The sequence below is a fragment of the Halichoerus grypus genome, chromosome 15 (genome assembly GCF_964656455.1).
Source record: "Halichoerus grypus chromosome 15, mHalGry1.hap1.1, whole genome shotgun sequence".
In the NCBI taxonomy this organism is placed as follows: domain Eukaryota; kingdom Metazoa; phylum Chordata; class Mammalia; order Carnivora; family Phocidae; genus Halichoerus; species Halichoerus grypus.
Window position 1 is genome coordinate 6,610,165 of NC_135726.1, and position 16,805 is coordinate 6,626,969.

General features: G+C 59.4%; 1 protein-coding gene across 4 annotated transcripts in view; it reads right to left on the minus strand.

Annotated features, from left to right (window-relative positions):
• CMIP (c-Maf inducing protein) overlaps positions 1-16,805 on the minus strand; it is a 230,356-nt gene that overhangs the window by 9,046 nt on the left and 204,505 nt on the right. For all 4 annotated transcript variants that reach the window (XM_078062972.1, XM_078062971.1, XM_036084960.2 and 1 more), the window contains 6 exons: positions 16,258-16,611; positions 7,712-7,777; positions 6,465-6,491; positions 6,117-6,165; positions 3,533-3,640; positions 1,313-1,429 (listed from right to left, as the gene is read on the minus strand). In XM_078062972.1, the coding sequence (XP_077919098.1) occupies positions 1,313-1,429; positions 3,533-3,640; positions 6,117-6,165; positions 6,465-6,491; positions 7,712-7,777; positions 16,258-16,611 (721 nt within the window). The remainder of the gene's footprint in view (positions 1-1,312; positions 1,430-3,532; positions 3,641-6,116; positions 6,166-6,464; positions 6,492-7,711; positions 7,778-16,257; positions 16,612-16,805) is intronic.

Consider the following 16,805-nt stretch of genomic DNA (forward strand, 5'->3'; position numbering starts at 1 on the left):
GGCCCTTGGCAAATGCATGGAGAAAGGATGCATGCTAGGCCCTGAAGGGTTGGGAGAGAGCCCACAAGACAGGACACCTCTTTCCATTCCTAGCTTTCTCTCCTTTGCCTGGCCCTTGGTTGGTGCTCAAGACATGCTCACTGAGTTAAACTGGAGCCCTGGGGAGCACCTGCCACATCATGCCTCCTGGAGCCTCGGGCGGTTGCATGTGTCACTCTTCCCAGCCCTCCTGCCTGGGAGCCCGGGCTTCACGTGAAGGTAGCCCTGCCTCAATTCCCTTTCTGATGACTCCTCCCCTCCCAAGGAGAGCCCACCTGGCCCAGGCCCTCACAGCATGGCTCACCTGCCTCCCGGCTCCCCCCCCACCCCCAGTCCCTGCAAGTCCCCTGCACAAGCATCTGGACCCAACCTCCAAGATCCTTAACCAGGGCCTGTGGGCGCCTCATAGGCTCTCCAGGCCCATCCACCTGAATCCCCAACCTCTTGCCCCTCGACCCAGCCATGCTGGCCTCCTCCCTGTTCTCACACCACACCTCCTGCTCCAGGGCCTGGCCTGGACGCTCTGCTCCTGCCTTCTTGTGAACTCCTTGCCCCCAAATCTCACTGCAACGCTCAGTGGCAGGGAAGAAAGTCCGGGGCTCAAATTCTCGGGACGCTCTTCCCACTAAGAGGTGTTCTCAGCCCCAGCCCTAGACTATGGGCTGGCACTTCTCTCTAGACTATGGGCTCCCTTCTCCCATGTGGCACAGTGACATGAGGGGGCTGACTTGGGAGGTGCGTGAGGAAGAGCAGGACGGCTTCTGTCTGCCTTTGGACAGCAGCTCTGGGAGCCTCAGGCTTCTGGGGACTTTGGGAGGAGACAGACAGGAACTGGGCCAGCCGTGCGCTCCCTGGTGAGCGCGAAGACTGCGGCCCAGGCTGCTGCATGGAGAGAGGCCCGGGGCCCCAGATGCTCTGGCCTCCCCACGAGACCCAGAGCGAGAACCTGTCAATTGAGCCCAGTCACCCCAAGATCCGTGAGCCAAATAAGTATCACCGTTTTAAGCCTCCGTTGGGGTGTTCTGTTACACAGCAATAGACAAATGGAACAGAAACCTCCCTTGATCCCTCGGGTCAACACAGATGACAAGTGAGACAGGTAACTTGTGGCGGCAGGCTCGCGCGAGGCTCAGGGCAGGCCGGGGCCACACCTCGGCGGGGGCTGTGCTCCGGCTGCGCTCACAGCTCTGGGCTCCTACAAGGCGCTCAGCCAACAAGGACAAAGGCCCGGACAGGACAGCAGCCTGTCCAGGGACGCGGGCCGGCTCCTTACCTCCACCATGGTCTGGTTCCCCCTCAGCGCCAGGAGCATGCAGGGGCCCAGCTTGTTTTCCGCCAGGGAGAGCAGGAATTTTTTGGTCTTGTAACAGGAGCCCATGAGGATGTGCACCTGCAAGGGGAGACGGCCCGTGTGAAGAGCAGGGGCCACCGTGGGGCTGTGGCCTGAGACGCCTGCTTCTGGGATGCTGGAAGGATTCCAAAACCAGAAGGCCCGCCCTACCTCCTGCCTGGATGCTCGATCTGAAATGATCATCAGACCCCTCCCTGCAGGGAGATTCAGAAGACCCCCCTCCCTGACACACGCTCCAATGTGGATGAACCTCAAGGACATGGTGCTAAGTAAGCCAATCACAAAGGACAAATCCTGTAGGATTCCATGCATGTGAGGGACCTGGAGCGTCAGGCTTGGAGGCAGGAAGTCAAATGGGGGTTGCCAGGGCGGGGGTTGGGGGGCATTAGTGTTTAGGGGGTACAGTGCCACCATATGCAGGACAGAGAACGGCAGGGAGCTCCGCCTCCCCCTTCCCAAACTCTCTGGGAGCTCCAAGGGGTGCTGAGTGATCACCTGCCCCAGAGATCCAGAAATTGGCAAATTCTGCCCCAGCCGGGTTACAAGCAGGGCGGCCGTTGAGAAAACTGTGTTTCTTCCTGGCGTATCTGGAGGGGCGCCCAAGGGCAGGGGACCCCAACCAACAGGGCTGGGGCCCAAGCACTTCGTGTGCTTTCCCCCCAGACTTCATGCAATAGCAAACGCCCTGCCATGGCTGGAAACGGCAGCCTGACCAAGGGGACCTCTCCCGCGCCCTGCATCTCCATGGAAACGAGGCGCTGCCATCCCAGGGGCTGCCTGCTTCCTTTTCCATGTATATTTTTTCCGCTCCATCATTAACAACTCTGGCACACGGACGCAATCTCGCGGGCTGGGAAGCTGCCAGCTGCCTGGCTTCTCTCGCACACTGAGTCCCCACATCGAGGGGTGGGGGACCACTGGCTGTTGCCATGGTGAAGCTGTGACATCAGGGGAGCCCTCGTGAGAGGTGGGGGGTGCAGGCAGGCAGAGGCCAGCACCTCCAGGATGCACAGGGCACTCGAGAGGCGCTCGGCAGGCAGCGGGTGAGGAGTGGAGGGCCAGTGCGCAAGGAAGACGCTCTAAAAATAAGTCCCTTTCGAGAAAGACTCCAGAGGCAGCGCCGGATCTGGCGTCACTGCAAGAGCTTCGTGAGCCGTGGGCCCCGCTGAACGGGTGGCCCAGCAGAGAGACGAGACCAACTGCAGGCCGTGGTGCCCTAGGCCCTGGCTGGGCGCCCCGCGTCCGCTGTCGCGTGCAAAGGCACGGTGAGCCCGAGAAGCCAGCGCTCCGCTCCTGGCTCACAGACGAGGCGGCGAAGCCCAGGGCGCCACGCCACCACGCAGCAGAGCCGCCGTCCGAGTCATGTTTCCTTGGGGTTGGGAACACGCAGGGTCCCAGAGCCCAGCTGGCCGCGTCAGCAAGCAGGACGAGGTCCCCGGCCACCGGGAGGGGAGCGTGGGCCCCCTTCAGGAGACGTGCACGCTGCCGCTGGCAGAAGGGGTCGGCTCTGGACAGTGTGGGCTTGGGTCACGGAGCGACGTGGAGGCCGAAGGCCCGTGTGAGCTCGGGCAGGCCACCACGCCTCCCTAGGCTGCTCCAACAGCAGCGCGCTTAAGGCGCAAGGCGGGACATGAAGGAACAGCGCACGTGAGGGGTCCGGCACAAAGAAAGCACTGAGGTCACCGGGGGTGCGGTTACTGGTTTGGTGACCTCACGTCTCTCATCTCCAGGGTGAGACGGTCATCGTGACCTTGGCTTTTCAGGCAAAGGTCAGGCGAGCCGGTGGGTCTGTGCGCACCAAGCCCTCCGTGGCCGGACCTGAACGCGGCCGCTACAATGAGCGGTGCGCGCCTGGGCGGTGGGCGCCTCGGGCTTCAGCCCCTCGTCTGCGAGGTGTCGCCGCCTCATGGAGCTGAGTGGGGCTGCGCGCGGGCAGGAGTTTCGAGCCCCTGGCTGGGCGCCCCTCAGGTGAGAGATGGCAGGCGACACTCGTGGTCGTCCCCTTCATCACCCTCCTCAGCCTCGATGCAGTCTGGGGGTTCCCAGGCTGGCCGCCCCCGCTGGATCGGGGCAGCTCTGGCCTCGTCCGAGGGGCAAGCCTGGGGCCCACCCCGCCGCACCCCGGGAGGCCCCCCCGCGTACCATGCTGGCGAACAGCTCGCCGTCGTCGTCACAGGCCACCCCTCCGGGGCTGTAGAGCTGGAACCAGCCGTCTTTGCCCGCCCGCACGCTCAGCAGGCACGAGTGCACCTGCGCAGGGGAGGGGCACAGCGGTCAGTCCCCGGGGGCCCCAGGGAGCCCAGCAGACAGTAAAGGCTCGGACAAGTCCCGCAGTTAGGAGGCCTGTTTCACTTCTAGTCCAGTGACTCCCACCTCCTACTAAATACCATGGAAGGCCTTTTGGGGAAAAGTGTGGCTTCCATAAACTGGGGAACGCCAGCCATTCACCTTCAGCTCTGAGGGACGAAGGGCCAGGCCGGGCTTGGTGAGTTGCCCGTAACAAAAGCAAGTCTGTGGCCAAATCACGGGGAAGAGAGGCTCCAAGCAACTGCTCAGACTCAGTCCCCTTTTCTCCTATGCCCCTCTGGGGGGGGTGGTTACGGGAGGAGCGCTTTTTTCTCCCTTCTCTCTCTGCCCTCAGCTCCCTCTGAACGTCCTGCTCACAGGGCACCTGCCCCCTTCACCGCTGGGGGTCTGCACCTCCTTCTCGGTCTGTGCCTCTCCCTGGAAGGCTCTCTGTCCAGGGTGGGAGAGTTGTGTGCATGAGCACAGCTCCCTCTGTGGGTCTCGACCGCCCTCCCAGAGTTGCACGTGTGAGTGTGCGGTGGGCATGTGTGTGCGGAAGGAGCTCCACACACACCTCGGCCCCTCCTATAACTGAAGAGAGAGAGAGAGAGAGAGAGAGAAGCAAAAGCCTTTGTTTCTTGCCCTCCTCCCTGTCCTCAGAAGAGAGCTGAGAGATGTCCCGATCATTTCCTTCAGGAGTGAAGGACAATTTGCTGCCAAAAGCCACTTACTCACAGATATTCAATTGATCACAACCCACACACAAGTAAACAGAAAACAGAGGCAGTGGGGCTTTGATTTTTCCCTCGGAGTTGGAAGAATATCAAATGTTAATTTGTCTACTTCAAAGAAATAAGGAATCAAGAGTATGGAACTCTATTCAGCAAATACATCAAAGGATTTATAACTCTGGCTTCTTCAGGAGGAAGAAGGTGGGAGGGGAGAGCGAGGAGGAGAAAAAGAATCAAAGGGAGAGGCACACGGGAGCCCGGAGCAAGGCCTGGTGAGGGGCCTGCTGGGGGCAGGGCCTCCCCCGCAGGATGGGCCCCTTGCTTACCAGTCCCCCCGGCGCCTTGCGGATGGTACCGGGCTCGGAAAGCTCCCTGCCAGCACTTGGCTCTGCTTCTCCACTCTGGGAAGCAGCTGGGACCACTTTTATTCTTTAGCTTCAAAGTTTGTGCTTGAACTAAAGGCTCACTTTCCAGGGGAATTCTGAGAATCTGTCTTCACACACAGTGAAGGATGGCTTAGACCAGCACTGGTATCCGACCACTTAAGAGCTCCCTATCTGCCAGTTTTGCTTGTTCCCACTGCACCTGAGGACCACTTTGGGAATCAGAGTTTAGAATCAAGGTGTTTTAGAACTTGATCCTTCTAGAACGGTTTTACAGCGGGGCCTGAAGAGAGAATATTCTGGTTCCATCAAGAAGAAGAAATCATTTCCTCCTCTGCCCATCCTTAACCTCCCACTGCGCTGGGGGTACATGTGTCCCGGTCTGTCTCCACCTGGAAGCCAGATCCCCTCACATCCCAGGGTCCTTGCCCACAGAGAAGGGGGCTGCGAGCTCCACGGGGCAAGGCCAGCATCCTGCTCACTTCTGCAGCCCTGTCCGGCCCAGTGTGTCCGCTGCAGAGCTGGGCACTGAATAGACTCTGGAGCCACGGTCCCTGAGTTTGAGTCCTGCCTTGGCCGGGTACCAGCTGGGTGACCGTGGGGATGTCCCACAACTTCAGGTTTCTCAACTCTAAGAGGAGGGTACTTCCGATGTAAACGGGGGTGATGACAGAATCTACTCGCGCTTGTGGGGGAAATTCAAGGAGAAAACGCATGCGCCTGACACAGGGTGAGCCCCGAGGCAAGGCCGCCTGTCGCTACGCTGATACAGTGGCTGGAGGAACCCAGGCCACACAGTCCTTGCTCACACAGCCTCCGGGGGGCGCGGAGGGTGGGGAAAGCTGAGCTCTCCCTGAAGCCCAGATACTGGAGCGACAGAGTGGCCCCTCAGGGAGGCCCACAGCCATCATGCTCGGGAAACGAAAGCCGGCTCAGATCCCAGCTCAGATGTCTTCCCTGGTTTGCTGATTCTCAGAACAGCAGCCTAACGAGGACCCACTGCTCTCCTGGAGCTGGCTGGGAACCCCTGTGGCAGGCCGCACCTAAAGCAAGACCTGTGCTCCAAGAAGAAACCGCCAGCCGCTGGGAAACCACCTCTGACGAGCCTGAGTGTATAGGAAAGGACTGACATCATGGGCCGGGCACCCCCCATCACGGGGGGGGGCTGTGTTTATGCATCGAGGCAACGAGCCTTTGTAAACTGTTCTGAATGCCCGTGGGAGACAAGGAGGCCCTGGCAGAAGGCTACAGAAGGCTCGGAGAGGCCCACAGGTGTCCTGCCGTAGCCCTGACGGGGTGCCTTCGAGGGAGTGAGGGAGGCCTCACCTCTTGTCGTGGGTCTTCGGCGAACCTCTGAATCACATACTTCAGTTCCCTGAAAGAGAGAGGGTGGTGGCAGTCATTCCCTGGGTCCTGGTTCGAGTGGACCATGATGGGGGCTGAGGAGAGGGCCGGGGCATGGGGAGCCGAACAGAGCTGGCCGGGGTCAGGAAACACCCGGACAGGCCTGGACATGTGGTGCAGAACTTCCAAGAGGAGCCATGGCTGCCTCCCAGAATGCATGTGACTGAGAAGGGGCTGGAAGGAGGGCTGGCCGCGGGGGGACGGCCTCGGGAGAGAGGACAGGACATTTGCACCGGAAGGAGGTAACGAGGGCGTTGCCCCAATACTCACTTGGTGAACTTCTCATGTGCGAGAGCTCTGTAACAAAAACAGAGGGAAAACTGCAGTTAGCGGGGTGCTTTTGAAACCCACAATGATCCACAGATCTTCCTCTGGGGACGGTGAGGCTTTGTCTGATCCGAAGAATGAGGAGGAAGTTGAGAATGAAACACGGACATTTTGTCCCTCCTTGAAACTGCACAACAAAGGCCTCCTTTGATGAGGCCAAGACTGTAGGAACGGGGCTAGACGGAGCCTCCCGGGCCCCCGGGGCCCGCACCTGTGGACAGCAGCGGCGCTGAGCGGATGGCCTGTGACCCAGGTGTGCTTGGTAATTGTTCCACCGAGAACGTGCGGCCGCACTAATTACGCTGTACGTCAGGGGGGCGTTTGGGGACCATTCTCCAAGTGAATTGCATCATGGGCCCACTGTCACGTGTGTCCCCAGGGCCGTGGGGACAGCGAATGCAGCCAATGACGCCACTGCTCTTTGGAGACAGCCGTGGCTCTCAGGAGTCAGATTTCTCCGGTCTTGAGTCCTGGGGGCCCCAGGGACCGGCCAGGCCAGCAAATGGGGCAATTACCGGGTATAATGTCCCCCTTGGAGAGCCGCATTTCATAAACACAGGCTCGTTAATCGGCTCCTGAGAGAGCCCCGAGCTGCCTCCTGAGGCCTGGCTTCTCCACATCTGTCAAAACAGAGACCTGGAGGCATTTTAGGGCCTGGTTATTCAGACAAAGCCTTCTCTCCTCAGGCCATTATCCACCAGTTTTCTCCCTATTTTCTTCGGATAAATTCAATATTGAGATAAGGGCTGGCAAGAGAAAGACGAAGGGCCCACTTCTGGCCCAACTCGCCGTGGAACACAAGGTAATAATCGTAATGGGCGCAGTAAGAGTGTGTTCAGCATATCACCGTAAGGCCCAGAAAGCAATTCCATGTGCATTATCCTGTGATTTTTGCTGTGGCCTTCGGAGAGTGCGCAGGCAGGCAGTCCTGGTCCCATCTGAGGCATAATCAAAATCGCTAACTTCACTGCATGAAGGCACGGTGGGGAGGGCTTTGTCTGCCTTCTTAGCTCAGTGAATCCTTGTAATGTTGCCATGAGGTAACCTCCCCATTTTTCAGGGTGGGGGGTGCTGGTGCCTCCCCAGGGGTCCCACAGCTGAAGACCAACCTCTCCCTCTCTCACCACTGTCCGTGGTGTTTCCGGGGTGACTTCTGGACAACTGAGGTCAGAGACCGGTGTGGGACTTACTCTTTGGGGAATGGAATGGGTTGAAGCAAGCTGGCCAGGGACGGTCTCCAGTCATCGTAGTCGGACCTAGAGAGACAGGGGGCGACAGTCAGGTTCAGACTGGACAAGGAGAGGTTCACCGTGTGCTGTCACGGATGGCCCACGATGGGGCGAGGGTCTGGCAGAGACTCCCATGGGCTTTGTCCTGCTTCCAGGGAGCTGGGGAGACAAGCAGCTGGTGTCTATGCGCCTGACAGAACCTGTCCAGAGACTTCCTTATGGCAACCAAAGGGGCCAGCCCTCCAGCTCTACCCCTCCCCTTTCATCCCACCTCACCTCTGCACCCCAGTTACCAGATCGTTGTTCCTTCCGACTTTCGAATTATCGGGCTGAAATCCTCACCCCAGTACCTTAGACTGTGTCTGTTTGGAGACACAGATGTGATGAAGGCAAAAATGGGGCCATGAGGGGGACCCGAGCCCAGTGTGACTAGCGTCCTAACGTGGCGAGGAGACCAGGACACACACACACAGAGGGAAGAAGACCCTGTGAGGATACGGGAAGAAGGCAGCTCACTGCAGGCCCAGGAGAGAGACCCCAGAGGAAACCGACCCTGCCCACGCCATGATTTCACACTTCCAGCTTCCAGAACTGCCAGAAAATAAATTTCTGTTGCCAGAGCCGCCTGGTCTGTGTAATTTTGTTGCGCCCGCCCGAGCTGACCAGCAGAGGAGGCTTATGTTGGGAAAGCAAAAGCATTCTCATCTTTGACCAGAACTGAGGGGCAAATGTATAGACTCATTCATAAAAAATAATAAATATGTGCTATTTATTTGCAGTTTGGTCAACCCGCCTCATTTATCAGATGCTTCTCCTCCTATGTCCAGATAACAGTGCTTTAACAAAACAGTCCCTTCGAATGACAGTAATAACAACGGGGAGAGTAAGAGTAACGGAACAAAACCCTGGGACGGCGCCAGCACGTTGTACCCGCGCTGCATGACGCCAAGAGCTTTACCTCTGTTCGCTTACTCTTCACAGTGAAGTAACTAAGCTCGGCCCCACTCAACAGGTGAGGAAACTGAGGCTCTGAGAAGTTAACTGTGCAAGGTAACACAGCTGTGGTGGATGAGAAATCAAATCCAGCCTTGCCCTCACCTGCTCTGACAGATGGCAGCTGAGGCCTCAGGTGGGACCAGGCACTGGAGGGTCCTGCCCCTACCCCAGCCTGGGATGGACTGTTCGAGAACAGGGACGTTGGCATGAATGACTTGCCAAGCACCCACTGCGCGTCGGGACTGCTGAGACCATGGGATCAGCCCGACCACCACGAATCTGTGTTATAGGCAGGGAGCGGTTCAGTTACTGGCGAGGTGACCGCAGAGCTGCGCTGCAGAGAGAGGTCCCAGGAAGGGAAGCGACAGCTCCTGGAGGCCGCTGCAGAGTCGGCAGGGCTCCCCCCCATCCCAGCTTCTGCCAACTGCCCCCGAGGAGGAGCCAGGAGGATCAGGAGCAGGGGAAGGAACACGTGGGGCATGGCAGCACCTCAGCCTGAGGACTGATGGGCCTTTACCGGGCACTAGAACATTCACATGTGCCCCGCTTAACACTCATAGACGCCCCCCGAGGCCCCTAATTCTGACACCCCATTTTGCAGGAGGACAAGGCCCACAGATGTTTCATATTTGTACAAATCACCAGCTAGTACTTTGGATTTGACCTCAGGTGCTTCTGGGGCTGTGACCTCTTCTTGCCCCACCCAGAGCCTAGACCTGGTACGGCCCCTGACCTGGGTTCTCCTATTACTCTGGTTTTAGGGACTGTGCTGGAAAGTGAACCCAGAGGTAGCCAGTTCTCACCGACCGTCCTAAGCCAGCCAGGCACCTCTGCGGCCCCACACACAGCAGTGGGGCCCCGGGACAGCCCCGCCAACACGGAAGACTTCCGGGTGCCCAGGTGCGCACATACCTTGCTCACAGCAGCCCCGGGAGGGGCCGCCTCTTATCTCTGCACCTGTCAGGCTGGGTACCAGGCCAGGCAGATGGCTGGTGCCCGGAAGAGGCCTGTTGAGCTGCGGACCCAGCACACGCTAGGGAGAGGCAGCGGGGGTCCAGGGTTCACTCCCAAGCTGAAGGGGATGTTGACAAGTGGAACAGCGTGCATCCTCAGCTGCGCACGCAGGCGTGCAGTCTGACCTGGATCCTGTCTTGGCTGGGGCAGGAAGCTGGATTCTGGCAGGTGGGGGTATCTGAACCCTTCATCCAATGGCCTGTGTTGGGGCGGGTGGTGCTATAGTCGGACCCCTACTGACGTCCGGCACTGCCCACAGGAGGGGCCCCGACGGTGCCTGGAGGGCCTGGGCAGAGGAAAGGACCCTGAATCGTGGGCCTCTGGCCCCGGGGCTCCCTTCCATTGAGAATCTGGTGTTTCTCAAGCTTCTTACCACCATCTGCTGGTGCTCCTGTGGCCGCCCCCTGCCCCTGCCCCGAGGAGCTTTCTCGACATTTGTCCCTGTTGTCCCAATATGCTGCATATCTGTTTACGTGCCGTACGTCTGTACTTTACACCAAAAGACAGTTGAGATCTTCTCATCCCCAGGAACCAGTATGTGCCCCCACCAATAAGGCACTGTTTATATAACCCCCGGGTGACAGCCCTTTCCTGCCCTCCCTCCCTGCAGAGACTCCAGTGAGAAAGTGGCAGCCTTCAGAATCCAGCTCCCACCCTGGAAAAGGATTCCCAGAAGCGTCTGGTGGCCTGAGCTAAGTCCTCACAGTGCCACCTGTGGAGGTTTGAGGGGCACTCGTGAGGCCGCGCACTGGGCCCAAACTGGCTCATGGGCTCCTCAGAACTGGCATTCGAGTTACCTGCCTTACAGGTGAGAGTGAGGCCCCACCTGAGTCCAGACAGCTGGGAAGTGGGGAGCTGGGATCCACAGCCGGGTCCTTGGACCCCAGTGCCCAAGGCTGGGCATGAGCTCTGTGCGCCAGGTGGCCGGGCCCAGCGAGCCCACAGGCCCATCGGCCTCACAGCAGGATGTGGAGACCCCTTTTGACCCCAAACCTATGTGCTTCTTTTTGGGGGGGGAGTCATTGATTTTTGTGACAAGCTTGTCTTCCCTCTAAACCCCTCCCCACAACCTCCCTCACCTGTCTGATTCATGGTTTCCAGAAAAATCTAAAAGTAACAGGAGCAAACACTATAGACAGAGCTTGCTGGGAGCAGAGGCTCTTCCAAATGCACACATGGATCAGCCCCTGCGTCCCTCCGAGAAACCTGCTGAGCTGGACGCACTTGCCACCCCCATTCTACAGACGTGAAAACCCTCAGGGTAAGGGCTGGCCCAGGGTCGCACCGCTGGTAGGAGCTGGGGCTTGAACCCAGGAGCCTGGCTCCCACGTCTGCGGTCCTATTCACTGAACAGCACGACGTCTCATCTCCTGCTCCCACCTGCACAGAAAGCCACTTCCCTCTATCGAAAAAGGCACTTACTAGTTCTTCTTTGGCTTTAAAAAAATAAAACATGTTCTATGTAGAAATGCCATTAAATACAGAAAACCCTGAGGAGACTTTAAATCGCTCCTTATCAGTGGGTATCAGAGGCCACGGAGCCGGGGCCTTCAGGGCAGCAACACAGCCTGGCCTGGGTTCACTCCTGAGCAGAAGGGGACTTCAACGAGCCCATTCTGCACAATGGTGCATGTCGCGGGCACTCCCTGGGCGCTAAACTCAGTCTCCCCCGCCTTGAGCTCGGCCTCCTGCAGGCTCCATCTTGGCAGCTCACACAGGACTGCGAGTGGGGGACATGGGCACGAAGAGAAAGAGGGCACTGGACCTCCTTCCTGCCTCAGCCAGGCCCAGTTCCGAGTCTGCAGTTAGCTCCTGGCCCTGCTCCAAATGCCCGGGCTGACCAGTCTGGGGGTGCACAGTAGGTGTGCTGGGCAGAGGCTGGGAGGGGCAAGCTGAGCCCAAGGGGTGGGGTGTGGGACACCCGTGGCCAGCAGAGCATTGGCCATGAGCATCCGGAGAGCAGTGCCAGCCTCAGGGCTGGCGGGCCAGACCGGCCTGGGACGGAAGGAAGAATGGCAGCTAGGCTGGGAGAAGCCTGCCCACCCACCCCCGGGGAAGAAGACAGCCAGGCCTGCCCTGCGTTCATGGAAGAAAGGGAGATAAGGCACCTTGAGCATCCCAAGGCCTCCGATGAGCTGTAGGTGTCAATCACCTAACATTTAGTCCTCACATTAACGGGGCCAGGCTGGCTCTAGGACTCCCCAGACCCCCCGAGCTCAGGGTGGCTGCCGAAGGTCACAGAGCTAATAGGGGGGGAAGCTGGACTCAGTGAGCACGAGGCCCAGGTCTTCAGCCTCATTCTGCATTCCACGGGTGGTTTAGAAGCCAGATGGCCGAGAACCGCCTTTCTCCTGCTGTCTTGGGTGTGGGTAACACCAGGGACAAGCTGGGCAGGTGAGGAAATGGGGACAGGGTGGTTCCCAGGGCTTGGGGCAGCAGCTCTGGCCTGGCAGACATACGGCGTATGCTTGGTGGAACCGTAAGCCAACCTGACAGCTGCGGCCTGAGCCCAAGCTCGAAGCTGTCCCGGGGACAAGATGCTTCCTCCCAGCACACGGTTTCCTCCTGATTCTCAGAACTTCTGCACAATGTGGGGAGAAGGCTGCCCTACCCGCGGAACAGCCGCTGACGCTGAGCCACAGGGCAGGTGCGCCGTGCGAGCCTTGAGAAGCCCGAAGTCCCCAGCGCACTGGCCGGGGACAGGCAGGCCTGGCCCTGACAGCCGCACGCACAACAGCACCCACCCTGAACCCCAGCCCTCCGAGGCCACAAGCCGGAGAGCACAAGGCGGTGGCCCCCCGGGGTGGGGGTGTCAGACTCCAGCAATGCTCTGGGACCTGGTCCTGTCCCTCCCGTCCAGCCGCCCCCCCTCTCTAGCTCTCAGGCTGTTGGGAGCTGTTTCAGTCATTCCTTGTCGGACAGGGTTTCCAAGCCTCCAAACAATCCCCCGCTCCCTGCACCAAGCCTCTGGTGCTCACAGTGGAGCTGTGGCATTTGGCCGGGACAGTTCTTTACTGAGCAGCACTGTCCTGGGTGATGTAGACGCTTGCCTCCTACGTTCTAGTCACGCTGCCCAGTCTTTAGGACAACCCCAAGTCTTGTCTGCATTTTCCCCCGAAGGCCCCTGAGGGACGAGGCATCTTCCAGCTCACCTCCAGCCCAACAAGACCTCTTTGAAAACGCGGGTGTTTGCAAAAGATCAAGTAGCCAGATTTGAGCTGGTCAGAAGAGTGGATGTGCCCATCGCTCCCTCAGGATGGCTGCTCTTTTCTCTTCCTGGACAGAAGCCTGTCCCCTTGCCGGTGGCCTTCCGTGGGCCAGCAGCCTCCCCTACTCCGTCCCACCAAGCAGGCGCAGTCACCGCTTTTTGTAGTTGGTGCTGCTCAGATGCAGAGGGACTGAGAGCAGGAGATCAGTCTCCCCCCGCCCCCCGGCATCTAGCACAGAGCCGGGCCCAGTGCACGTGTGTGGCAAGTGCTTGATAAAGGAAAGCACTTTTCCTAAAGAAATGTGTGAGCTGCACACAGTTGCCTCGTAGGGTAAGAGGTGGAATCCAAACTCCTAGAGACCCAAACCTGCTCAGTCTTGCTTCCGAGTCCACATTCTTTCCATCGTACCACCCAGCCTGGGCCTCACAGGGTGATGCTGGCCTGCGCTGGGAAGAGTTTTCCTTTTTAAGGGTCTCTGGGGAACTTCTCAGGGCTTATGTTACTTTTCAAAGGTGTCAGATTCCAAGGATGCACAGGCCTTCCCGTGGGAAGGCAACTAATCAGGGGCTGTGGGCTGGGCTGCCCACACTCCCGGGGAGTGGCAGTGCCCGCTCTAAGTGGGGCTCCTTTGGCCCCCACAAGGCCCCCCGTTCCTCTGTTCTTTCCCCTTTACACATAACTCTCACTGGCGAGTGTTCCAGTTGGTAAGAGCAGTGCACTCTCACCAAGAACCGGCACTGGGCCAGCAGTGGAAAGGCCCTACGTCCCGATACCCATTGTACAGACAAGAAAACTGAGGCCCAGGAGCCAAGAACGCTGCCCCCAGTTACACAGCAGGCTAAGTGAGATGGCCACACGTCCTCAATCCCCAGACAACGCACGCTTCTTGCGTTCTGAGTGTGCACTGAATGCCATATTGGGGCTTTTTCCCTCTCAAACTGCTGCTATTAAATCGAGGATGCATCTCACTCCCAATGGTATCTTAAAATAGAGGGAACACTGTTATAACCACAAAGTGTAGTAACTCCCACTTGCCCAGGTCTGCGCTTGCGAGGCGTCCATGCTGCGCCAGTGCCCAGGGAACGTCCCTCTCACGCTCGTGCCTGGACGCAGCCGTGGCTCAGAGAGGACCACTAACTCGCCCAGGGCCACAAGGCAGCCCTGGCATCCACGGCCCTGGGCCCAGCAGTCTGGCTCTGAATCTGTTGCTTTTGCCAATGTACCGTCCTTTGGAGCTGCTGGGGTTTGTGGGTCCAACGTGTCTGAGGGCTCTGGTGGGCCAGCGACGCAAGCAGGAAGCAACGCTCGGGAAGAATTTCTCAAGTCCGAATTATGTCCTGAGCCTCTCCCTCCACCCCAAGGGGCAAAAGGCTTCCAGAAGTATAAACCTGCTTTGTGGAGACCCCCCGGGCAGGGGTGAGGTATTACTTTGGGCAGTGGCCAGGAATGCCTCCTGGCTCCCGGGGGCCAGCCCTGGCCCGGGCACCTGACCCCCCCCACGCCCTGGCAGCAGGCAGGAGGTCTGGAAGCAGACCAGGGAGAACAGAATCCGCATTCGTGAGCATGTTTATGGAGAAGGAAAAAAAAAAATGTGTGTCAACTGCATGATGAAAGGCAAACCGTCAGTGCTTACTGAGAAACGTGAGTCAGGGCCCAAGCCAGCAGAAGGCCTGGGAGTTCCAGGGGTTTGTGGAGAACAGCTGGAGGAAGTAAGGGGGCCGCGGCGAGACGCGGGCCATGACCGACCTGTCCCCTGGAGGGCTGATCGCCACTCCCGGGACAAAGTGGGGGCTGCCCGCTGCTTTAAAGAAATTGACCTGTGTTCTCAGCAACACCCTCTGAGCAGAATTTGGAATTTCCTTCGGCAGGTGCAGAGGGTGTGAGGAGGTGGCTCAATGTGGCTGTGCCCTCGGCTGGCCTCTGCTGCCAGAACGGTGGGCGAGGCTGCAGCTGACCCTGGGGAGGCCTCACCCTCCCCTCTCAGGGGCCAAAGCAAGGACAGAGGAAGTGTCTGGGGTTGCTGCACCCGAACTCTCAAGCCACAAGAAGCCGCTGCATGACGTGGGTGCCTAGGGGAGTGTGTGTGTGTATGTGTGAGTACGTGTGCACGTATGTACCACAGGCCTCAGCTTTCCAGCATGTGGGACACCCCTAGGCACCTCCCAAGTCCAGGTCAGCCGCTCACCAGGCAGCCGACACGTGCCTCCACCCTGCAGCCCACGAGTGCACTCTGGGCAACCACAGGTTCACGAGAGAGGCAGAGCAGAAGCTGCAGAGCCGGGCAACAAGCGGGACTCGGCGAAGGCCGGCAACACGGACCAGCCCCAGGAACCAGGCATCGCCCTGCATCGAGGGGCCCTGGTGCCCGGTCATTAGACAGGCACCTTGCACTGGTCAGAGAGGACCACACAGTTGCGCGCACAATCCCTCTGAAAAGCCCCCCAGCCGCCACTGACTGCGCCTGGAAGTGCCAGCTTCTGCACGCCACACTCCATCCCTGCCCACTGGGACACAGAGAAATACACACAGAGCACGCAGATGAAACGACACAGAAACATAGTCACGTGCTGGCTCGTGCGCAGATCTACGCACATACACACAGAGAAACACGCACGCGCTCCAAGTTTTGCGCACAAACGCTCAGAGCCACACGTGCGCGCTCACAGCTGCTCACGCACAAAGCAGCCAGACACACTCACACTTGTGCACACACACACACATATCGGCCCCTTCAGAAAAATCCACATCCAGCTCCAAATGCAGACACACACACACACACTCAGCCAACACACGCGTGTTGTCACAGCCGCACAGAGCCAGTCGCTTGAACACACATGTGCACTCACAAACTCCGAATGGGCCCCCCCCCCTGCAAAATATAAAGACATTCACACACTCGCAGACACACCTGGGCGCCCATGGGCTCACGGCCATCCTGGCAGCTGGACGCAGACACGTACACACACACTCACAACCTCGTGGACACAGCTACGTACGTCAGGCTCGTGCACACACGCTGCTCGTGTGCCCAGATAAGCAGACACGCACACAAACAGCCCTGCGTGCACCCCCACGTGTGCGCACACAACCACGCACAGAGCTTACGTTCACAGACACACACACCCTAAACGTGTGCCCACACGCCCCGCATCTGCGTCCTGGGCACCCAGCCGCATTTCCGCACACCTCAAGTGTGCGCGCTTACACACGTGGGCGCACGCGCTCAGCAAGCCCACCGAGTCCCCCCTCCCGCCCCACTGGTGACAGGCCTGCAGCAGGGACACTCACAGCAGCTTGAGGATTTCCACATAGCAGCCGAGGGTGCGGTCGGCCTGGGGGCCCAGCTCGATGCTCATGGTGCTGCAGGCAGGGCTGACCATGAGGCAGTCGATGAGGTTGGGCTCGCTGTCGTTGCCCGCGCTGGCCGTGAGCGCCGGCTTGGCAGTGCTGGTATGCTCCACCTCCACGTGGATCTCGCTGGAGGCCACGACCACCGACTTGAGCCGCGCCTCGGACAGCGTGGCTTCCTGAGACACCAGGTCCGGGCTGGGGTGCAGAAGGCGCAGAGGTAAGGTGGGCTTGCGGTCGCAGGGCTGCTGGCAGCCGTTCCGGATCTCCTTCAGGCTGGGGGAGTTGTCACGGCTGCCGGGAGAGCGGAGGGGGCGCGTGAGCATGGCCGCCCGCGCCGGCCCTGAGCCGCCACACGGCCTGAAGCGGGTGGCGGTGCCGCGAGCCAGTGGTGTCCTATCCCCCCCCACGAGGGAGGAAACTGAGGCTCAGGCTGGGAGAGCGGTTTGCTCCGGGTCTCCAGACGGGGCCAGGCGGAGGTGGCGTCC